Genomic DNA, 25,713 nt, shown 5'->3' with positions numbered 1-25,713 from the left:
AAACAGTGGGAAGGCCAAGTGGGGCTGTGTGGACCAAGCATGTCCATGCCTCTGTTGGGGAAGAAATGCATGGTGGCTCACATTAGTGCAGGGGTAAAAAAAGACATCCATGAATTATCCAGGCCATAGTTTGTTTCTCTTTCTCCTGGCATTCTGGCTACAGTGCATCCTTCAGATGATGGACAGGAATTTGATAAGTAATATAAAGGAAACTGAAACTCAAATGGGCTGAGATGAAATTTGGGCATTAGTTTATTTATTGATTCAGTTTAGGAATTGAACTCAGTACTGTCCGACTCCAGAGTCCAGATTCCTGCCATGCTAAAAGGCCCTCTGTGCTTACTAAATGCAAACAGGAAGGTGAAGACGATCCAACAGGTTGTGTAAATTCAAGGAAAGCTAACCAGTAACACTAGGACATCCAAATCTTTACAAGTGTTTCAAATCATTTATGAGTGGCTTAATAATTTTAATAAAGCATGGGTGTCATTTGTTGAGCACTTACTGCATACCAAGCAGTTTATATGCATTTGTGTCTATTTATTTGAGTGCCAGTTGATATAAACTGTTATTACATACATTATTATCTCAACAATTTTACAACAACCCTGTGGTAGGCAATGTGGTAGGCAATTCCCCATTTTTCTTCCCCAGTTATCAGCCTCATTTTACAGGTAAGGAATCGGAAGCATAGATGGTCAAACAACTTGAACAAGGTCATGCCATCAGTAAGTATATGGCTTTCAGCACCCCTGCCCACGCAGTCTGACTACAGCCCCATCGTGACCAAAGCTGTTGTTGTTCTCTTCATCTACATGAATCCAGGTCTTTCCATCCTATCTAGGCTGCCTCTTTAAAAACAGCTGTTGGTGATAAGGCTGCACCTAACAATTCCTGCCCCAAAAGGCAGTCACCTAGTCCCCACTATACCCATAGTGGACCTCAATTTGACTTTAGTTTCTAATCAAATCGTCCAATAAAGTTTTATTGGCTAAATTAGTAACAATAAAAGATGCATAACCCAGGAAAAATTGTTACAAAGCTAAAATTAAGAAGTCCATCCATTATTTGCAGAAGGGATAGTGCCAGGCATGTGCATAGCCATGACAAGGAATACTGTGTGAGTATTTGCTATGTCACAGTTGCCATGGGAGGAACTGAGGGGACAAAGAAACAAGACGGACAACACTCCTGTCCTTGTCCTCATGGAACTTATATTCAGTGAGGGGAAAGCAGATGAGTAATCAAAATTAAAATAAAATACTTATAAATAGGAGTATAAGAAAAATAAAGAAGGGGAATAGATAGAACAAGGAGGGCCAGCTGTTTTGGAGAAGGGGTCGTTTGAGCAGAGGCCTGAGCCAAGAGAAGGAGGAAGTTGCCTGAGGGTCTGGGGGTGCAGGTAGAGAAGAAAGGCGCCGAGGCAGGAGCCAGCTTGGCATCCTGGAAGCGGACAGCAGGGCCAGTGAGGCTGCAGTGGTCTGACCTGAGAGGAGGTCCGAGGGGCAGGCTGGGAGGAGATGGCACTGAATGCTACAGGCCAGTTAGGAACTTGGATCTCACTTATTCCAACAACAGTTCTATGGAGTACGTGGCATTTACAGAGGAAAAAAACTGAAGTCTATAATGATTATGTAACTTTCTTCACCCTATGAAATCTTACCACTTAGTGGTAGAAGTTTCATATTCTATATTCTTGCTGTCAAAAGAAAACACAGGTCTGTTAAAAGAAAATGAAAATGACGGTTAAGGGAGTCCCGTAGATGAGCCCATGCTTCTTTTTCCAGGGCCCACTTTTTAATAGTGTTGAGTGAGTTTATATCTGAAATGGGGACTGAGGACAATAAATGCAGTGTCCAGCCCTCCCCAACCAATACACTGTGTTGTACCTCCCCCAAAACTGAAAATATTGTCCCAAGAATTGCTATGCCCTCACTCCAGTGACATAACACGTATCCATCCATGTCCGACCACATGTACGGTACCAAGGAAGCTTGGGAAAAGGAATCCTGTGGCCTGGCAAAGCAGGGGCAGCCAATACACCAATTCTCGCTTAGTCTATTTATGCCCTGAAAGAATTCCATACTCAGCAAATTCACCTAAGAGGAAAAAGAAACCATGGAATTTCATGGAAGACATTAATAACAGCGCTGACACTAAAAGAGAAAAGACTTAGAAATGTTTAAAATACTTAGGTAATGCGTTTAATCAACCTGAACCAGAATTTCACAAGGACTGACCTCCCTGTGAGTTACTGAGCACAGGGAGGGGTTCCAAAAGGAACATTGCACGTAGGTTTCCTAACCTCTGGGCTCTGGACTTAGATTGCCTGAGTTCAGAGGGTGTTTGTAAGAGTTTAATAAGGTAATTCATGTAGGGTGATTAGTATAATGCCTAGCATGTAGTAATAACTCTAAAAGCCAAGGTATTCTTATTACTATTATAACAGAGAGAAATAAGCCCCAGATCCTTCCTCAAGGACGGCGAAGTAAATAACATCAATGAGAGAAATACTGCTAAACAGAGATGCCAAGAACAAAGTACAGTGGAGTACAGGAACCAAGACACATATGCAGCACACATTTACTGAGCACCTACTCTGGACCAGATACTGGTGGCTGGAAATACAAACAAGTTTGATGATATGATTCCCATCTTGAAGGAATTCACTGTAACTTTCCTTTCACTCATGAGTGATTCTGAATCAAGCAAGTAGTTCCTAAGCACCCATGTCTAGTGATGAACGACGGAGTTCCTGTTTAAAACATAGCTCTTGGGTTAGAAGAACACACAGCCCATCTAAGGAGACAAGACTCAAGAATAAGAAACAATAAGAAAATAAGCTAAGTTTGAGAAGGTGTGGTGGCAAGGAGTAAATGCTATAGGCAACTAGAGACAAGAGGGAATAATGGGGCCGGAGAGGTCCAAGTAGGCTTCATTAAGCAGTGGATGGAGTGAGGTGTCCTCATTAGCACACTGACTAGGCCTTTGTCAACAGCAGGCAGTCCTCTTAGCTGGTAAAATGCTGCTGCTGCTGCTGCTGCTGCTGCAGAAATTGAAATATGACGTAGAGATACATAAACAGAGCGTGCATAAAATGAAATATTTTGTATAAGACAACAGGATGTAGTAGAAAGAGCATGGACTTAGAGACACAAGGCCTCAGTGATTACTGTCTGTGAAATCCTGGGTAAATTACTCTCTGAAATAAACAAATGTTTGGGAATAAGTGAAATAAATAGAAATTAGATTACCATGCCCTGTTTAAATCAAGTACAGCTCTGTGGACAAAAAAAACCCCACTCTCTGACCTTAGAAAGAGAAAATGCCTATGGAATGAAAAAAGAGTTACCATTAATTCACTTTATCTAGTGATGCTGAAGGAGAAAAGGTCCTCCTTTGTGGGAAAACTTATCTGTAGACCTCCATTCAGATCCACAGCCATCTTGATGAAACACTTGTGAAAAGATCCATGGATTTCACACAACCACATGCGTGGGGTGTTCAGAAAGGAAATTAAAAAATCAATTCTCAATCACCTACTATGTGTCACATACTGGAACAGGCAACAATGACACCATCCCTGCACCACTGAGGAGTTCACAGGCATGTGGCCATGCTGTTCTAACACAGCGCCAGAAGCCCTTTTCTCCACTATTAGACAGCATAGACTTTCACCCCTGAAACCTCGAGCCACTGGTCCCAGCCCGAGAGCCCTTTAAAATACTAGAAGATAGAGCTTCACCAACTCTCTTGAGCCTTATTACCTCATTTCACCCACTCCCAAACCAGTCCAACTGGACTGCTCTTCCCCAAACACATTTCTTATTTTCCCATGCATGTCTAGTCTTTTATTTCAGGGAGACCTTTATTTCCCCAGCACCATCTCTACACATACCTGACCTACTGCACACCTACCTACTGCAACATCCACCAGGTCTATTCATTTACCTTATTTTCTGTGCAGCATGTACTGATGATCTGAATGGCACTATTTTATTTAATAGTTTATTAGCTTGTTATTTATATGCCCTGCTGGAATGTAAGTTATGTCCCCAGCACCTACCACAGTGCCTAGATGCAGGAGGTACTCAATTTTTGTTAGATAAATAGAGGACAGAACATATAAACTCTGTATCATGCATCTGTCTCTTTCTGCTGATACCTGTCCCTTTCAACATGATAATATTTATATGCATACTCATATACATAAATGTGTTTCCCTACATGGTAGGAAACTCTTGAAAATCTACATCTGTTTCACTTTTGTATTCTCTGGACCTGTTAAATAAATGCAAAATATGATCATTACCTCTTCAGGCTTCTTAATCTTGTCTTTGTCAAAACTCTACATCAATGCACAGAAATGTGCACATATTTAGTTGGTAACACGGAAAAGTACAGAGTTTTTATAACCACATTTCTGCTGCTATTTTTTAACAACTAATTACTTGACCATCACATATAAAGGTTATTTTCCCCACATCCATCAACCTCTTACTTGGTAGCACTTTTGCAAACACCTATCAATTATCTGGGGGTAAAAAATGAATAAAACCTTTAAAAATCATGCACCAATCTCTGCTTGCTATGGGTTCTAGCTATTTTTATCAGGTGATACTGTGATATTCCTTTTCAACACATGATATTCACTATTTCAAGCTGTTCGGCACTGTTCTATTTGGTTTCATGTTACATCAATGAGACAGTTAGAGGGAAAAGAAAAAAATGGGACATGCTATATTTAGTAGCACCACTAAAACCATAAATAAAAACTCAAATCTCCTAAGCTCCTTGGTTACCCAATCTATACCCAGGACCCTACCTACCAACCTGAGATTAAGACCAAATAAGAAATGCTTTTGTCCAGAGTTTCTCAGAATGTTAGTTACAGTGTCTCTATTTACAGTGTCTCTAAAACTTTAAGGGGTTAAAAGCCATACATAAAGGTCATAGAAGGACCAAACTATTTCTACATGCATTTCGTATTTCCATAGCATCTTTACTGGGAATTATCAGCCCGTCTGATAATTTAGAACAACACATCTGATTACACATCTGGGCATGCTGAGTTTGAAGCATTAGCAACTAGACATAGAAAAGCAACTAGACAGAAAACAACTGGACAAAGAAAAACAAAGTTCTGGGATATTTAAACTGGAGTATCCCTGTCCCTACATAGGTGGAACATGAAACCACGAGTGTATATAATATGACCCTTGACAGGTCAGAAGAGAGGAGGAAACCTTACTGACCAAATGTTAGTACTCAATGTGTGCTAGCATGGTAAGAAAAGGTTTCAATAGCAGTATGTGCCTAAGATTGCATGTAACATCTACTAAAGGCTCAAAGATACTTCACTCACAGTTTTCATTGTAAGTCTCAGCGGGTATAGGCAAAAGGTCTTTGTACTCTGTGAACCATGGTAAAAGTATTTGTTTCTATTCTTTCTAGATGATATGTAAGAGTGGTGTGGTACAGCAATTATACAACTGGCCACAATCTTTATACCTCCTTGTATCCATGCTGTTTCAATGTGACTTTGCAGATAATCTTATCAAGAGGTGTAATTTATTTCCCATGTCTTTATCTGAGCTGGCTTTGTGACTTACTGTGACCAATAGCATGCAATGGGAACTCGCCTGTATCAGTTCTTGCTTACTCTGACTCTCTTTCTCTTGGAATCCTGCTCAACTGTCATGTGAACAAGCCCTGACTGTCCTTGCAGATGAAGAATGGCCACATAGAAAACAGACACACGAGCCAGTCGAGGCTATCCTAGAACAGCCTACAGCCTGTCAGCCCCACACCTGTGAAAAAGCTCAGGCAAGATCAGCAGAGTTGTCTACCTGCTCTAGAGCTCATGGCAAATGTATGAATGAGCCTAACTGAGTCCACTCACTATGTTAAACCACTGATGTTTAGAGTGGTTAATCGTACTATATATAGTAATAAGTAACTGATACAAGTACCAACAAATGAATCAGCCTACTGTGGGCCTTATACTGTGCCTGGCACTGTGCTAATAAGCACTTTACAGGGCCTATTTCATTTCCTTCTTAAAATAACTTTATGTAGTAAATATTAGTCCCACTTTTCAGATTATAAAATTGAGGTGCACAGAGTTTAAGCTGACTTGCCCAATGTTGCACAGCTAGCAAAAAGTGGTGGCCAAAGTTCAAATCAGAGAGTCAAACCCCAGAGTAGCACTTAATCCAAGAGGATGTTTTCTTAATCCAACAGATAAGAAACTTACTCCAGTCTTCTCTAGGATAAAAAAAAAAATCTGTTCTAACCTTACTCTGCACTTCTGATTTCTCCAAGTCAAAGGGCCATTTCTATGAAGAATAACTATAAGGACAGTGACTTCGTTTGTTGATACCTTGCCTCCTGTGATCCTTACAACAACCTGTGAAGCTTGTGGCATCATCTTTGTTTTACAGAGTGGAGGATACAAAGGTAAAGGGGGAGGCTCAGGGAGACTAAGCCACCTCCCTTGGTCACGCAGCCTGTGAGCACCCTGAGCGGGGCTGCAGTTCCAGAGTCCTTGCCCAAGCTGCCTGCCTGGCTGCTCCTCTGAATCGCCTCCAGGCTCTCCATGCCTTCACGAAGCCCAGTCACCAATCAATTGTTTCAATTAGCAAATGTATACCAAACATCTCCTGTGTCTTCAGGCACAAGACTGGCTCTTGAGAAGGCTTCCAAGCAAGGAAATCAATGTTCACTGCCCTCAAGGAACATGCAATTAGTTGGAGATGCAAGGCTGAAATACACAAAAAGGTAAATGATATAATAAGAGGTGAAATGTAAAAATGTATTACTAATTGTCAAATGAATGGAATAAACAGATTTCAGAGTTTAAAGGACAGTGAGGGACTCCCATCCAAGTACTAACCAGGCCTGACCAGCAGAAGGGAGAGGGGAGGGAATTTAAGGGGAAAAAAGGAGAGGGATTTGGAGGAACAAGTATGAAGGACACAAGGACAAGAACTAAGGGGGGTGGAAATGGGAGGGAGGTGGGGAGCACAGGGCGGGTTGGGCTGGGATGGGAGAAATAGACAGAAAACTGTACTTGAAAAATAAGTAAAAAAAAAAAGACAGTGAGGGAGACCTGGGCTGGATCTATCTGACAAGGCTTCGCATAGGAGGCACATAAAGGATAAAGGACGAGAGATTCCCTGTGGGAACACCGTCTTCTATCGCTATGGAGTGTTATTGTTGTTGTGGGGTTGTTGCGATGATTACATCTTCAAGATATCCATGTGGTGATTCTTCAAATCTGGCCTATTTGGGCAAGACCAGTCCCTTGAATGTGCACGAAAAGGACTGAACATGTCCAACATATTCAGACTTGGAAGGACTGATAACTGGATCCTGGAAGCTGGAAGCAACCAGCAGGTCATGATGATAAACAGATTAAACAGATCCAGAAAACTCTCAGTAAGCCTAAGACTTATTGTCTGAACCAGTCCCATTGGGTAGAAAAAAAGATGGAAAAAAGGATCAAGAAGAAACAAAAGCCATGAGTAATGCATACAAACTGTCAGCAGTGTTCTAGTCTTTGGGGGCCAGGTAAAAACTAGCTAAGAATAAAACACCTGCAATTGGGAAAACTCAACCACTTTCATTTCCAGATTATTTTATTTCTGTTCTCAATATCCAGGAAACCCCTTCTTGATAAGACATAATCAAACTTGCCAGGATTACCTCTAGCCGTCCACGCCCTTGAATGTGACCATGCAGTAGCCACATCACAACGCTTGCCTTTTCTCAGCACACCTTGCTCTGTCACAACCCCATGCTGCTTCTGGCCTCCGGGGCTTTGCACAGGCTATTCCTTCTACTGCCTCTCATCTCCTCTACCCACACTATCTAAACCTGCCTCCTTTCTTCCACTAGCTAATTTCTAGTTTTTCTTCACCCTTAATTTAGATGTCATTTCCAGGTTGAACAGAGGGAAAAAAACACTGTGAGAAAACAGATGGGTATAGTGGGCTAAAACCTGGATGGGAGCAGTGGTTCAAGGTATAATGGAAGGTTGTAACTGAATGCCACATTTAAGAGTTTGAGAAAAGGAAGGACATGTGATATAGAATGAAATAACTGCCACTAGAAGCTCAAGCCACAATGCTGTGAGATCCCCACAAAAGCAAGTAGACATAAGGAGAGAAGAAATGCTTCACTACTGACTTGAGGGAGGGGGACACCTGAGATATGCAGGTGGAAAAACGGCAACGAACTCCAAGTGACAGGAGAAAGAGAAGATGCTCCAACAGGTCTTGTGGGGAGAGGCTGGGAAGATGAGCGTGGTGAAGTCTTAGGAGTAGGTCACTGCAGATGCTGATAAAGGAACAGAAATCTAGAGACAGTGGCCACAGAGGAAGCTGATAAACCAGCACGTCGCACCATGTAGGTGTTTCCAACAGTGGTAGTAGTGCAGTGGAAAGGTACAGGCTGCTTTAAAGCTACAAGTAAAAGAGCTACTTGTAGCTTTAAAGCTACAAGTAAAAAGAGACAATGGTTAGGTAATATGATGCAAGGAGACATTAGAGGAGAGGACATGAAAAAGTGTAAGTAGCAGGACATATTTTATGATTATATTAATAATAATGATAATAATATTCAATTTATGAAAGGTTTACTGAATGACTGAGTGCAAACCAATAATATGTGTTATTCCTTTGGGGGAAAAAAAGGCCTTTGAGGATGCCCAGAGGGACATAAGAAAGGGGCAGAACTGACAGCAAGCCATTTGGTACGTGGAAGGATATAGATCCATTAGACTTAGTGGCAAGGGTTTAATGTGACCTCACCTAATCTATGTACTGGAGAAGCCTAGGGGAGACTCAGGCTGTATTTGTTTAGAGCCCAACTACTCTGTCATATTGAAAGCTTCTGGAGGACAAAGACAGTGCTTCTTGTTCACCACTGTATGAAGAGTCCCCAGCACTGTGCCTAACACATGGAGGGCATTCCATGGATACGTGTTGGCAGAGTATATGGATGGATGGATGGACGGACAGATAGACAAAAATACCAGCTTAACATATCCATACCATAAACAAGATAAAAGGCATTTGTCCATGATTGAACCCAAATTTTAAAGGAGCAGAAAAATATCCTGGAATCCAGGCTTATTGCAGGTACAGTGGGAAATAAAGGAAGGTAATTGCAAGAGAAAGATAAAATTTATCTTTTCCTCACCTCACCATTCCCCTCCTGTGCATTCTCTTACAGATCTCTTTTCTACTCACAGACTTGGAAGATTTTAGGTTTTGGAGTTAACAGGCCAAACAAATGATTCTCTGCAATCATTGATTCAACAAACACTTCCTTAGCTAGCCATGCCACTCAGCAGTGGGCACACAGACAAGCAGGACACAGGTCAGCAAACATGGTTTAAGGTGGGTGTAATATGGTAAGACAGCAGATTCCTATGCAAATACACAACAATTGTGCCCAGCTCAGTTTGGGGAGGTCAAAGGACATGACAAGCATCCCAGATGGTACAATGGCAAGGGCCAAGGGGATAAGAGGAAGGACGGTCCATACAAGGAGTAGAGGAAGTGAGAACAAATTAGGTTCCTTCTCTCTAGACTCTCAGGGCACCCTGCACACATCTCATTATTCTGGTAAAAGCAAAGATGAAATGGTCTGCCAATTGTCCTCATTTTCCACACTAGATTATGAGCTTAGTGAGACAGGAGGTTATATTATTTATCCTTGTACTCCCAGAACCCAGCAGTTTCTGGGATATAAATGATACTTAATTGAATGAATAAGAACTTTAGCATGGGGAGGTAACATACCATAATGGTTAAGGAAATAATTAAAAGCACTGAAACACATTTTGCTGTGAGACCTTGAGCTACTTCTCTGTGCCTCAGTTTCCTCATTTGTAAAATGAGGATAATAATAGTACCTACCTGTATCAGTTGGATCCTCCAAGAAGCAGATACTGAGACAGAGTCAGGAATGTAAGAGATGTATCAGTTTATTGTGAAAATACAGGGAGGAGAAAGTAGAAGTGGAAGAGGATAGCCTCAGACCATGATGCAGATCAGACAAAAGCTTGGCCAACCCAAAGGGGAGCTCTGGAACAAAGACTTCCTATAAAAGAAGTCCCTACATTGGGCAGAAATGGTCAGGCCATAACATCCCCACGGTGCTCAGTCATTGGCTGGGGCCGTCCAGGAAAAGTGTGGCTTAAAGGCACTGAAGCTGGAGGCTGTAGTCGAGCAGCACTCCATGCAGATAAAGCTGAGTTCTCTCTTGAAGGGAGATCTGAATGGCACACTTCCACAATGGCTATACTACCTAATGGCTTATGAAGCTTCCATTAGTTTACATGGAAAAAAACACTCAAAACAGTACCCAAGAGATAGCAGCACTAGTAAAGGATTTGATATTACCGTAAGTTATCTGTACAACCACATATAACTTCAAAACCTGAGTCTATGTTGGGGATTAAAAATTCAAATGATGATGGGAGCTAGGAAAAAAATGTACTCCATAAATTTGACCTGAGTTACATAAAAGGGAGTGAGGGGCCATGGTCTCTGTGGCCTACCAGAGAGTGAATTCCCTGCCTAAAGATATTCAGATTAAAAAGAACACCAAAGAAAATAGCCATTATCCAGGCCTAAGATTCAAACATTGAAAACTACATTTGTTTAGAACTTTATGAAAAAACCCCAGAAACTATGCAAAGATCTTCTCCATCACTTTTGATCATTGACAGTTAGGGTATCACAGTGTTGGGAACCGTTCTGCCTGGTCTCAGGAGTTGTAACTACCTCCCATGGCCATTGTAACTACCTCCCATGGCCATTAGTAACTACCTCCCATGGCCAAGGATGAATGAACGACCTCCAGAATTCAAGCCACAGGAGACAAAGCTTGTCTCTGGTAGCAAACGCTGCCTCAGCTTCCTCCCCCTGCCCCAAAGCATGGTTGATGTCCATGATGGGTAAGACTCCTCACACAGAGAGGGGCAACCTAAGCCAGACACGATCATTTGGGAGGCTATCATGGAAGAACTCAGGGGCTGCGACAAAGAGAGAGCGATGGACCCTCGCCCCCCAGCTATTGTGACATAACCTGAGTCCCCATTTCCATTTGGGAGAAGTGCTTCCTGGCTCTAATCCACTTAAGCCTGAAAACCTGTGATGGAAGGTAGTGCAGCTCCTTGCCTTGCTAGAGAGGTATCCGGGGTGATCAGGCCTGAGGAAGAATATGCAAAAATCCTGTGAAACCTGCTTTGTTTAGAATGCTCTCATTTAAATGATAAGGGTCCAAGCAAGAAGCTTGTTCCTCAAAGTTTTATGGCTCATTAGCTATCTGACCCTGACTGAGAATAAGCCCTCGTGGTTCTTTGAATGCTACCTATTGTTTGATCCTTACCTGTGTTCTTGTGCAAATGAACCCGATAAAAGCCCCTTGAGCAGGGGGCTCTGGGCCCTTCCCCTTTGAGGGATCGGCCACCTTTCCTCCACAAACAGGTTATGTCTTGGTAGTGTTTACTTTCATCCATGGTGGACAGGGGCCGGGGGACTTGAGGGCAAAGTCACCCCCACATCATAGGAATCCTGTTTTTCATAATTCATGCTGATGAACTTGACCTCTTTATATTTTAGAATGGACAGTACAATCTATAAAGATATCAAAAAATATTGAGGTATTTTTCTGCATGTGGTTATTCAAGGTTTTATTTCAGTGTATAGAAATGATCTGCTGGATATTAAACATTGCTTATTTATTTTCTCTCCAACAAGAGAAAAAGAAGAAAAATTACCTTCAATAAGAAGTATAAATTATACTCGAATGCTACAAGACACTCAGGGTATCTTCCCATAGGAATTAAGCAAACAGATTTGCCCAGCAAGTCTCGAAGAAGAGATGAAGGGGGGTGGCTGGGGTTCTGGACCTGTAATCATGTGGAAACCTGCGCTCGCAGTGCCACACTGTTCTGATCCCTGTTTGAGACTTGGCCCATGGCAATGGCAGAGTGCTACTGCACTTGTGATCGTGCTGGTGGCAGTACAGTAGTCAGAAGAGGACCCAGTCTATCATTTATAAGATACAGCCTGCTCAGGCCCTCCTCTGCACAGTAACAGCAGGAGACTGTTTCACAAAGTCCTCAGTCACTGCTCTGGATCTTGGTTCTGGACCCAACTGTCCCAAGCAAGTGGCAGCTCTGCTACCAGTGCTGACTTAGCTATGAAGGGCGACACCACTCCTGATTCCTTAGTGGGGCACAGTAATATACTCTGACCTGCTGAGGGGGGAAAGGAATATGGACACCCCTATTACATTTAAGTATCATGAAAAGTCATACAGCTTTTATTGAAAGTAATGCTCTTGACATACAAGGTCTGTCCAGAAAAAGTCCAGCCATCGTTAATATAATGAGAATGGTTTGCATGACATCGATGTAACCTGGCAGCCAAGGAGAGAAGACTGGAATGCGCATGTGTGAATAATGAAGACCTCACTGTATTAGTCAGTGGGGGAAGTAGACGCTGTTGAGTGAGCACGTGTACTGTGTAGCTGTCGAATTCAAAATTACTGACTGAGTAGAGCAACAAATCTGCATTAAATTTTGCGTTAAGCTTGAACATTCCTCTGTGGAAACCATTTTGATGATTCAGAAGATGACAGCTATGGGCAACTGGTGGTTGGCGGCTTTATCATGACAACATGCCTGCTCATGCATCATGTCTGCTGCAGCGTTTTTTGGTGAAACATCAGATCACCCAGACGACTCAGCCCCCCTACAGCCCAGATTTGGTGCCCTGTGACTTCTGGCTTTTCTGAAAACTAAAATTACCTTTGAAAGGGGGGAGGTTTCAGACCATCAATGAGATTCAGGAAAGTATGACGGACGGGGCAGCTGATGGCGACTGAAAGAACTGCGTGAGGTCCCAAGGTGCCTGCTTTGAAGGGGACTGAGGCATCATTGTCCTCTGTACAATGCTTCTTGTATCTTGTATATTCTTCAATAAATGTCTCTATTTTTCATACCACACGGCTGGAAACTTTTTGGACAGACCTCAAAGAGATGTCAGGTGCCTAAATGACAGTCCTTGATGATACATGAAAAGGTCATACCAATCTCTCTGAACTTTGAAATTCTTGGATCTATATAAAGAGATTTGACAATTCATTCTGTTTTTAATCGCACTGAATGGTACGACAGGCAAACTTCAGGGAACACAAAAACTTCTACTTCAATTTTGCATGACAGGATAATGTTGTTAAGTAATATATTCAGGTGAAATTTACATAACATGAAATTAACTATTTTCAAGTGAAAGCAATTCAGTGCCATTTAGTACAGTCACAATGTTGTGCAATCATCACCTCTATCTAGTTCCAGAACGTTCCCATCACTCCAAAGTAAAGCCTCTTACTCATTAAGCATATTTCCCCATCCTCCCCTGCGGAGCCGTGACAACCACCGATCTGCCTTCTGACTCTGGATTTATCTATTCTGTATATTTTATATAAGGGAACCATATAGTGCCATCTTTTTTGTGTGTGTGGCTTCATTCACTCCGTATGTTTTAGAGGCTTATCCACATTCTGGCATGTATCAGAATTTCATTCCTTCCCATTGTATGCATAACCACAATTTGTCTATCGATTCATCCATTGATGAACATTTAAGCTGTAAACATTTTAACTGACAACCAAGGACCCAAATTTAAGTTAAAATCCAATTGCATATGGGCTTCTAAATGCAAATAACTCAACTGAGGTGATACAACACAACTCACTTAAAGTTTTACTTTAGTTTTTTAAAACATCAGTTGTAAAATTGTATTCATTTCAGAAGTCTTATAAAATTGAGGAAATATGATGTTTAAGAAGTTGTCACAAAGGTGTAGATTTCTGTAATTTTTGCCTATATTGTTCTCCATGTCTGAACAAGGCACGTATTAGTTACTTAATAAATATTAGATAATTAAAGAAATCAGGTTTACTGTCTGGACCCTGAGACTAATACATTTGGTAAGGTAGAGGGATGGATCCAGGATAATTTCTCAAGATTCTTCTGCATAGGTGCCATTAACTAGGATAATGGGTATAGAAATATGAACATTTGTGATTCACCATTAATTATGATATTGGTTGAGCATTTGCCACATATGGTCTTTATTATGTTGAGGTACTTTCCTTCTAAAATACTCTCATTTTATTGAGTATTTTAATCATAAATGGATGTATATCTTATCAAATACTTTTCCTGCATCTATTGATAAGGTCATATACTTTTTATTCTTTGTTGTGTTAATGTGGTATATAACATCGATCAATTTGTGTATGTTGAAGCATCCTTATGCCCCTGGAATGAACCCTACTTGATGGTGATTATTTTTTAAATGTATTGGTATATTCAATTTGCTAGTATTTTGTTTAGAATATTTGTATCTGTATTCATCAGAGATATTGGTCTGTAGTTTTCTTTTTTTATGTTGTCTTTGCCAGGTTTTGGTCTCAGGATTATGGTGGCCTCATAAAATGTGTCAGGAAGTATTGCCTCTTCTTCAACTTTTTGGAAGAGCTTGAGAATAGGTATCAAATCTTTGAATGTTTGGTAGAATACACGAATGAAGCCATCTGTTCCTGGACTTTTCACTTTTTGGAAGGTTTTTGATGGTTGTTTTCATTTTCTCACTGTTGATATGTCTATTTAGATTTTGTAATTTTCATGATTCAGTCCAGGAAGGTTACATGTTTCTAGGAACTATCCATTTCTTCTAGGTTACTGAATTTAGTGTCATATAGTCTTTCATAATATTCTAGTAGGATCCTTTGTATATCTGTGATGTCTGTAGTAACTTCCTCTTTCATTTCTAACTTTGTTTAATGAATCTTTTCTCTTTTTTCCTTAGTGAGTCTAGCTGGGAGTTGGTCAATTTTGTTAATCTTTTCAAAGAACCAGATCTTTGCTGTGTTATTTTTTGTATGATACTACATAGCTCTAAGAAAAAAATGAAATACTGTCATTTGCAACAACACGGATGACTTTGAGAATATTATGCTAAGTGAAATAAGTCAGCCAGAAAAAGCTAAGAACCGTATGATTTCACTCATATGTGGTATAGAAAACTGAAACTAATAAACACAAATGAAAGTATGGCAATTACCAGAGGGAAGGGGTTATGGAGGTAGTAAGGGGTAAAGGGAGCTAAATATACGATGATGGAAGACAGGTTGACTGTGAGTGGTAGGCACGCATGCGATATACAGACCATGTATCATAGAAGTGTACACCTAAAACCTATATGATCTTATTAATCAATGTCACTCCAATAAATTTAATAAAAAAGAACACTCGTGATAAAGGAATTATCTCAGAATTCTTACTATTAATTAGTTCTATTTTTACTTATTATTCTTCCATTTCACACTCCTTTTATATAACCCTATGTGAAATAAGGTAAGAGAAAAGTGCCAAGGTGGTCTATAAACATAAGGTGATAATGCTGCTACTTACAGACATTTTCACTTTAATATTCTGTGGTTTGGTTTTTCTTCTTGTCTGTCCTATCCTGTTCTCATCCCTGCCGGGTGTCACTTCATCCCTTATATGTCTGATTTTCCATGGTTATTATGAAAGTTAGCGTATTGGCTACTCTAATTTGATTTGGCAATTTATTAAGTCTGTTCTCTGCCTTATGAATTATAGAATGTCTCCAACTGAATTGAACTTACCTAGAAAAGCTGACCATGGTCCACTGTGACTGTGTGACACCACTTTGTGGCTAGAGGACAGATCATTACATTTTAGTTTATTATAATCACTTCCTCCCTTGTAGACTGTGATTCTTCCACAACAAAAGTAAGAAAAACATAATTCAAGCTTACCTTAACTTGGTAAAAATGTTTTGGTACTTTTTGTTTCTTGAAATTATTTTAAGAATATTCTAACCTTGCATAATATATACCCCCAAATAGATTATGCCCATGAAGGGAAGAGAAACACTATTTCAACACACAATAAAATTGTTCCATGTATACTAGAGTTTCTTGAGCTCCGTTCTTTTGTCAGATGTCTTCAAACAATGTACTAATTTGACTTCAAATTACAGTGTAGCATTATAGTTAGTATCATTTTCCCCTCAGCAAGTGATAGCCTGAGTGGACAGGGAGAGTTTGTAGTACAAAACTCTTCCGCGTGATACAAACTTGGGATCTGACTTCTATTATTACAGTCATGCATCAGGCACTTTAGCAACACTAGTTTCAATGACCTGAAGGAAGATCTTCAAAACTGCCGCTTCCCAAATGACCCTTTGTCCAGAAACTCATGCTGTGAGAACTAAAAGCTCTTTAATATGAGAGATGTAGGGAAAAGATGGTCAACCAGTGTTTAGGGATTAGGAGGAGAAAAATATGTTCTATAATTGCAGAGCAAGCTAACACAGGTCAACCACAGGTGTCCAAATGTTGGATGAGAGACCAAAGTTGCACTAGGTCTCACTTAGGCCTCTAGCAGCAAAAACATGACTCCGTTGCATGGACTTTTTATTTAGGAACTCTCTAGTTGATGGCTGCTCAGAATTTCTGCTTTTTATCTTCCTTGATTCCATCCTCACTTCACCTTTCTGACATTTTAATTTAAATCAGTAAAAACAACTTCAAAACTTTACTTGCAACGATTTTGGTTGAAGGGACCTCACACTGAATCATCTGCTCAATAAACACTTGTTCACTAAGGGCAGGGCCCCAGACCAGGCCCCGAGACTCAGGGGTTACAATGATGAATAAGATCGAGTTTGTGATCTCGAGGAGTCAGGCTTCTTTTCTTAAGTCTGGCACCCAAAGCCTGTGGGACCCAAAAGGCTTCATGGGATGTTTTCCAACAGAACTTGAACGGGTAAGTGGTTATCTTGACAGATGATGGGGCTGGGGCCAAAGATGGTAGTGTTGTAGGTACAGAAAACAGCAAATTAAATAGACAAAAGCAAACGTGAAGCCTGTTTGATCGATTGAAAATAATGTAATATTGGAGCAAGTGTAGGATTTCAATGGGAGAATGTGGAGGGCCATGAGGTTAGATATAGCAAGGGTAAAGACAGATGGAGGATGACAAACATATGCTTAGGCTTCATCCTATGGATAGCTGAGGAGAGGGGAAATGACAGGATCAGTTCTACGTATCCTGTTAGAGACGTTTTGTGTTGGTGACCAATTGGAGGGGAAGAGAAGGGAAAGTGGGACAGAGTAAAGAGGATTTTATAGTGGAACAGTAAAGAGATGAAAAAGGGAAATTACAGATTATTAACTCTTATTAACTATTGCCATCACCATAAATAACCAAAAGCAAACAGTCTAATGCTTCCTGATTTTGTATCCATAATTCTCTTATGAAGATACAACATGTTCAGGTATTATTTGTTTGTTTTATTAATTGTTTTGGGGGGACAGGAGGGGAATAGTATTTCTTTTTAAAGAGCGCTATTCTTTACAAAAGCCCTTCCATGATTAAGAAAATACCAATCAATGATATCTGGTCAGTATGCACCAGATGGGATATATTCCTTTGTGGTATATTCAAAATTGATTATGCCTCTGAGTCACAAAACCAGTTCAATTCCCTACTCTGTCATTTAATAGATTTCTATGATTAAGCAAGGTGTCTAACTTCACTAGGTTGTCATCTTTAAAGCTGTGTATCAGTCAGGGTCTCAGTCAAGAAACAGAAGGCACACTCAAAGAGTAAAATTGAGTAAAGAAAATTCATCAAAAGATAATGAAGCACCCTGGACTAGCAATAGTGGTGACCCAATACTAACCCTTGTTTGAACCTGGAGAGAACAGAGAGAGAGAGAGAGAGAGAGAGCAAGCGAGAGCGGGCTGTAGCTGTAGGGTGGATAGATGCTGCCATGGACTAGCCGCTGGTAATTAGTAGCCTAGCAGAAAGGGAGCTCAAGGGAAAAAATACCGGAAACTCACTTTTTTTTGTCCTCAAATATCCTGCCAGTGCTTACACTGGCTGAATACTTCCAGAGGCAAGAGTTCACTGATGCAGTCTATAAAGGTCAGCTTCCAGGGCTACAGAAAGGATGAGCAAAAGAGCAGAGAGTAGATCCAGAGGTCAGAAGGAAGATACCCAGTCCAAAATGTAACAATGGTTGTCTACCTCTTACACGGATTTTCTGTGAGGGTCAAATGATATATTATAGGTAAAAATACTTTAAAAACTGTAAACAAAACACAAATATAATAATAATGACATCCATCCTATAAGAAGTAAACAAGAAAGTATAATGCCAATCTATTGTATGGCTCTTCTGAGATTTACAGAACTCAAACTTTCAAATCAAGTGTATCCCCTAGACTTGAATTTTTCTTTCTGGTTAGAAGTTTCAGTAATAAATGGCTAAGTTTTAGTGAAAAATGGTTTCCCTAGTGGGGTTGATTTGACAATGGTCAGGCAGGACTCAGACACCTACGCATCAGCATCTTGTTAGTTTTCTGCTCTTCTCCTTTCCTAGCTCCAATTCTAACCTTTGCCAGCAGCAGAATTAACAAAAATTCTAGAAGGCTATTCCATTTTTTTGTGGTTCAGGACCAGTTCTTATAAATACCAATTCATTTGCCAAAAACATTCAATAAATATTTGCAAAGTACCTACAATGTGCTTAGTTTAAAAGCGAAGTATCTACTCATTGGTGGATAATGAGCCATGACACTATTTCTTTAGCATACAAATCTTACAATCTGATTTATAATTTTTCCTTCCTGTTCATTCCTCTCTAGCCATACTGACCTCCTTATTACTTCTCAAACCCCTATAGGTTCACTCTTACCTCTGATTGTTCTCTCTGCTGATTCTCAAGATAGCCACAGAGCTAACTTCACTTCCATCAAGTTTGTTCAAATACTGCCTTCTCAATGCCCACCCTCTTCAAGATTGCAACCCCCAACCAAGCTCCTAACCTGCTTTGTCCTACTCTACTCTTCCTCTCATAGCACTTATAACCTTCTAACCTGCTATATAATGCACATATTTATTATGGTTGTTTTTGATACCTATCCTTCCTTGTGGCCCTGTGGACAGGGATGTTTGTTTTGTGCACTGATGCAACCCAAGCATCACAACTTAGACTGGCCCATACAAATACTCATTGAATGAATGAATCAATCAATCAGTCAATCAACCATCCAACCAGTCATGTGGAATCATGTCAGTAGGCTCAATGATATTATCAAGTTTTTGTTAATGGAAAATTTAAAAGTTGAAAAAAGAAAGCTATGTTGGTGTATTTTAAATCTAATAGCCTCATCTGAACTATAATTTGTTCCAAATGTTTTGCTTGTAGGTGAAAACTCATATAAGTGATGATTAATCCCCATTATAATTAAACGTAAATGCTGCAACATTTCTATTAAAGGAAATATAAAATCAAGCATCAAGCTGGTACTATAGATAATAAGTGTTTGTAATTAACACACTGTGGATAACTGTAAACTCTGTCATTACACAAATAAAATGTAAAAATTCCGAAAGCACCTGGGGACTCCGTGGCAGCTGCCATGTCGACACTAGCCACTTTGCCAGTTGTTCAGAGGCTGTGCAAATTAGAACAAACTGGAAGTAACATACACAATGCATTTGGGAGCCATGTTTGCACAGCATACGTTTAGAGATTTCTTTCTTTTCTGCAGATAAAATATCACATCCTGATGCATGAACAGGTGAAGCTGAGATGAACTGCAAACTGTTAAGGGGAGGAAACACGGAAGAGGTGGACCCAGTTTAGGTACACCTCTGCGTAAACTATCACCAGGCTCTGATTGAGTGAACATAGATTCCCTGTGAAGTAAATCTGGATCCCAAAATTTATGGCTTGAACATGTAGAAAATATACATTGACGGACTAGTATAATTATTTTGTTCAAAGATACTGGAAAGTCCAACAGAAAACTCAAATGATAGAACTAGGTATGAAGGTATCAAAGAGTTAAATGGTTTCTTTACAGAAGCCAAACCTTCCTACTTTCATCACCCAAAGTGCTACAGAGTCAGAAAGATCAGGAAGCCACTGCACAGCCGTCTTTCTTAATCAATGAAGGACATGATTTTTAGTGGACCCAGTCACACATTAAACTCACCTTGGAGAGTGACGTTAATTCTACCTCAGTTGTAATTAGCCTCATATGTAAAAGGTTTGCATGTGAGTGTGCGAGTATACCTGATGAATATGTTTGGGTTTATCACTTCAACAGAGAAATACATTTAGATTCAAACTGAACTGTTCCAAATCAAGAATTAAAATCTGACTTGTACGTTTTTACTAGATATCATGTGCTATGCACTGAACTGTGTCCCCATAAAATTCATATGTTGAGGTCTTAACCTGCAGTACCTCAGAATATGACTGTTTTTAGAGATAGGTCCTTTAAAGAGGTAGTAATTAAAGTGAAATGAAGTTATACAAGTAGAGAAAAGGGAACCCTAGTACATTGTTGGTAGGAATGCAGACTGGTGCAGCCCCTGTAAAAAACGATATGGAATTTCATCAAGAAAATTTTAAATGGAACTGCCTTTTGACCCAGCAATTCTACTGCTGGGATTATACTCTAAGAACCCTGAAACACCAATTCAAAAGAACCTATGTATCCCAAGGTTCAGAGCAACACAATTTACAATAGCCAAGTGCTGGAAACAGCCTAAGTGCCCATCAGTAAATGAGTGGATCAAAAAACTATGGTACATTTATGCAACAGAATACTACACAGAAGAAATAAAGAAGGAGCTCCTACCCTTTGAGATAGCATGGATAGAACTAGAGAATATTATGCTAAGTGAAATAAGCCAGTAGGTGAAAGACAAATACGATATGATCTCAAGAATAAGTGGAACCTAATCAATAAAACAAACAAGCAAAATATAACCAGAGACACAGAAATAAAGAACAAACTGACAGTAACCAGAGGAGAGTATGGAGTGGGGTAATGGGGAAAAGAAAAGGAAGGGTGGTCAAGGAACATGTATAAAGGACCCATGGACAAAGCCAAAGGGGGAGAGTAGGCTTGAGGGTGGGAGGTGCAGATGGGTGGGGCGGGGGAAAGTGGTAGTGGGAAAAATGGGGACAATTGTACTCGAACAACAATTAAAAAAACAAGTGGGCCCTAATCCAGTATGACTGGTGCTTTTATGCAAAGAGATTAAGACACAGAAACACAGAGAAAAGACCATGTGAAGACAAAGTTAGCCATGTACCTGACAAAGAAAAGATGCATATATGTGAGGGATTTCTGGAAGTAAATCACTAGATTCTGCAGAATTAGACTAGTATATCAACTCCCACCTCCCAAAACATACAAATTTACACATTTGGAGGTTAATTTTTTCAATGAATTTTGAGAAGTAATAAATTGCATATATCTTAAGGGTTCAGTTTGATGAGTTTTGACAAAGTGATAGACCCTGTAGTCAACACCCCAATAAAGATAAAGTATTATATTTCAATCACCCCAGAGAGTTCCCTTGTGCCTCTTTGCAGCCAAGTCCCTCTCTCCAACTATAGGTACTTATTTTCAAGCAGATATAATAGCACTAATGGTAATGACTATTGTTTATGGATGGTTAACATGAGTATTTACTGAATGCCCACATGCCAGGCACTGTACATACACAGTATTCTGTTGAATTTCCATGTCAAAGATGGGCACTATCCCCATTGGTCTCTTTGGAATGAAACAGGGGATTAGGGGAAGACCAAGAAATTAATTATGCCTGTGAGGTCACATAACAACTGAGTGGTGGAATCAGACTTGAACCAAGAATATATGAATTAGCTCTGGCTGGTGTGGCTCAGTGGATTGAGTACCAACCTGCAAACCAAAGGGTCACTAGTCTGATTCCCAGTCAGGCACATGCCTGTGTTGTGAGCCAGGTCCCTGGTAGGGGGCATGCAAGAGACAACCACACACTGATGTTTCTCTCCTCTTTCCCCCTCTCTCTAAAAATAAAATCTTATTAATACAAATAAAATATTTTTAAAATACAAATATTCTTATTAGAATTCATCATATGAAACTGTATCACCTCTACACAAATGCTAATGAGTTTCCTGTTAATTTGAAAAACACACTAGCAATGGAAGTAATGAGGCCACCAGCTCAAACTCACAGCCCCACCTCTATTACAAAAGTAACCAAGTACCATACATTTTAACAAGCAAGCAAAGGTTTCAGAGGCTAACACTAATGAAAATTGAAGGGGATTACTTACAAGTTCTTCAACTGCATGGAAATCCCTCATGCATTTTTAGACCAGTAGGAGAGGGGGGAAATCCTCTGCATAGGTGTGTGGGTCACAACCCCATTAGCCCCACAACAGAGTTAGTGCTTTGGAAAGTGAAGGAAGGAGTCAAACCACCCACTTGCTCTTGGTCAACCATAGGGCCATGGTCCACCACACCCAGGAGCCACAGGCTATGAACAGCACTGCACTGTCAATTTCTTAGAGAAGCCAGGAGGCAAATATCTGTATTGAACCTTTTCATTCCTAGTTACATTAATTTTATTCAGTGTTTTAAACTCAACCCACTCACATTTACAAAACACTTCACACAGACTACTTCCCTCATGAATGGAGCTCCATTCACATCTCACTTAAAACATCAAACATTCTGAAATGACTGAGGTTAACGCTTGTTCAATGTCATTTGCAAGTATTATAAGAAACTAGGCACACGAATGCAGGAGGGTAATGTAAAACAGCCTCTTTAAGAGATTCTATTAAAATAAAGCAGCTAGGTAAGGGGCACAGGTAGGCTTTCAGGAACCCTCAGGGCTGGTGCCAAACAGGTTTGTGGAGGTGGGTATTAGATTCCCCCAGAGGAAAAAATATTATAATTACCACCCTTGCATAGTACCAGTTTACACCTTGGGAATCAATATGACTCATTTCCCCCCAAACTGGAGTTGTTTTCTAAAAGTCCCTCCCCTCAGTTTCCCTGTGGTCTCCCTAAACCCCTTAACAAATTTATTGGGGGGGGGGGGTTCTCTCCCTTTTAGAACGAATTCATCTCCCGCAGGTTCAAGATTTCAGGACGTGTGTTTACCAAATCCCAAATGTTTGACAATCCCCAGCCCAAAAAGAGGCAACAATTACAACACAAATACACCCTCCACAACATCTGAGCCTCCTTTTATTCCTCAGCCGAACAAGAGCACCGCTTAGTACAAAAGACGAGTCCTCTTAATGTCCTCTAGAACTACCCCGAGGTCCAGGCCCGCAGCGGGCTCCACTGCGGGAGGAGCACTGCAGGGTGGTGCTTCTCCACAATTAGCGGTGCTCACCCGGAGGAGCCCCCCGAGGATCCGCGCACACCCGCCCAGCGCCCTGGGACCCCGCTCGCTCCAAGCCCCCTGGACTTTTTGGCGCCACCAGACAGTTCAGCAAAGCCACTCCGAAGATAGCTCAGGAAAGGCGCTGAGGGCAGTGGCACGAGGCGTGGCTCCTCCGGGCTGCAGGGCTGGGGCGAGGAGGGACACGCGCCACCCAAGTTTCGGTTGTTTCTGGGGCCCCGGAAGTCTGGGAGGCGGGCGATGGGGTGGCCGGGCCGTACGCGCCAGACGGGCGGCGGAGAGTCCCCTGCTGCTCGGTGGTGGGGGCTGGGGTGGGGGCGGGCGACCCCCTCCTACAAGGGCCCACTCCGTGTCCCTGGGAGTCGAGGTGGCGGCGCCGAGGGACAAGAACAGCACAGTCGCGGCCACGTGGCCGCGCGGCCGCCAACGCCCGTGACAGCAGGTGGGCGGGGCGTTGCGGGCGCCGGGCAGGCCCCGCGATCCGCTACCTGGTTCTTGAGGCGCATGGTCTCGGCGGAGTGGTCCGGCTCGAGGTGGCGGAGGCTGGGCGTGGCGCGGCTGGCGGGAGAAGGTCTGCGGAGTCGCAGCGCCTTAGCAGGCTGTCTGGTTCGGCGGCTCGCAGCCTCAGCTCGGCGCGGCGCTTCGCCACCCCCGCCGCTGTCACCGCCGCCTCCAGGGGGCGCCTGCGCAGGGGCGGAGGGCTTATCCCTGTGAGTCTAGTTCCGTCGTGGCCTTTGCGCCCAGCTCCGGGCTTAGCATCAAGTCGTGCTCCAAAAGTTGATCGAATAAAATCTCTATTTTCCGATACTGCTATCTGTGTTTAAATTTTGAGTGAAGTAAAATTCTTTGCAGTTCAACTCTATCAACGCCATTTGGACAAATGTTATTGGCAAAAACACACCCCGAGGTTTTACAAACACGACCAGTGTTTGTAAAGGTTCTCCTGATCCTTGGTATATTGCTTTACTTCACAGTTCTTGGGATGCTGCAAGTTTTCCCTGTTTTTAGGATTTTATCTGTTCAGACCTTCAAACTGACCCAAATAAACTAAAGAGGAAGACTAGGTAGTAAAAGAACTTGGAATGACAAAAGACACAAATATATATAAAAGTAACTGTTAGTCATTGAGCACTTATTATGTGCACTTTCCATGGAATATCCCATTTAATTCAAGATTAAATGATTTCATTCTCAGTGTAGCCTTAAAATTGAACAATCCCTAATGGCTAAAGGAGCTGTTTTTCCCATTGTGTCCTTTGACCATGTAACACAAAAGAGTTTTGTTCCTGGGCACATGGGGAGATGCCAACTCAAAATTCTGCTAATTCATATCCTTTGACCCTGAAGTTCCACTTTTATAAATTTGTCTGAAGGAAATAATTATTAATGAGTTCAAAGACTTGACTCTGTGTTTATTGGCTACAACATTCTTTGCAATATGGAAAAATTGTTGTCTTTAATAGTCAGCAAAGGAGACTGATCATCTGTACAATGAAATATTCTACAGACATTAAGAGTGATATAGTCAATGAATATTTATCAACATGGAAAGATATTCACAATATATTTCAAAGTGAGAGAAGCAGGTCACAAAACTGTATCTCAGAATGATCCTGTTTTGAAAAGTGTATCAGTGATTATTTTAAAAGGTGGAATTATGAGTGATTTTTATGCTTCCCTCTTTTGCTTTTCTGTGTTTTTTTAAATGCCAATAGTAAATATTATTTTGGAATTAAAACAAAAAATTTTTAATGTCTGATGACCATCTCTGATTATTACCAAAGTACCTACAATGAGTGCCCTGGCTGGCGTGTAGCTCAGTGGATGGAGCGTGGGCCTGTGAACCGAAGTACCTACAATGAGCAAAGCACTGTGGCAAGGGCGAGCAGTCAAGAATTCAGTGCAGTTTCACACAGTAAAGAATGGTCTTAACCACTAGTACTTAGAGTATTAATTAGAGGTGTGTTCCAAATCTTAGCTCTGCCCTCTTAAAGGTATGTCACCTTGCACAAGTTATTTGTTTCTAAGCCTAAAAACAGTAATGATAATAACTAACATTTATTGAGAGTTTACATTGTTCTGGGCACTGTACTAGGTAAGCACTCTGTAGAGTCTCATAAACCACAGCAGATGAGAAAATTGAGGGTTAAATTAAAGGAAGTTAAATAACTTGCCCATTTACACAGCTAGATATATACATCATAGTGTGATTGTGAAAATTAAATACAAGAGATCACTTACAGCACTTAGCCTAACAGTTTAGATGCCAGATAGATAAGATAGATAATACACTTCACAGACTTAAAAAAAATAATTTAGGCTCAACGCTTATAGCAAATTCTGCTCTATTTTATTACTCAAATCACCTCTCCGGGGAAC

At 41.0% G+C, this 25,713-nt stretch overlaps 1 protein-coding gene across 1 annotated transcript in view; it reads right to left on the bottom strand.

Moving 5' to 3' along the window:
* ELAVL4 (ELAV like RNA binding protein 4) overlaps positions 1 to 23,891 on the bottom strand; it is a 140,586-nt gene extending 116,695 nt beyond the window's left edge. The window contains exon 1 of the mRNA XM_037133093.2: positions 23,823 to 23,891. Within this exon, the coding sequence (XP_036988988.1) occupies positions 23,823 to 23,840 (18 nt within the window). The 5' untranslated portion in view covers positions 23,841 to 23,891. The remainder of the gene's footprint in view (positions 1 to 23,822) is intronic.
* Positions 23,892 to 25,713: the final 1,822 nt, after the last annotated feature.

This window comes from Artibeus jamaicensis, unplaced genomic scaffold (assembly GCF_021234435.1).
Source record: "Artibeus jamaicensis isolate MK-2021 breed Jamaican fruit bat unplaced genomic scaffold, CSHL_Jam_final scaffold_1019, whole genome shotgun sequence".
In the NCBI taxonomy this organism is placed as follows: domain Eukaryota; kingdom Metazoa; phylum Chordata; class Mammalia; order Chiroptera; family Phyllostomidae; genus Artibeus; species Artibeus jamaicensis.
Note: the sequence above shows the minus strand (reverse complement) of the source record. Positions and strands in the feature narration are given on the sequence as shown.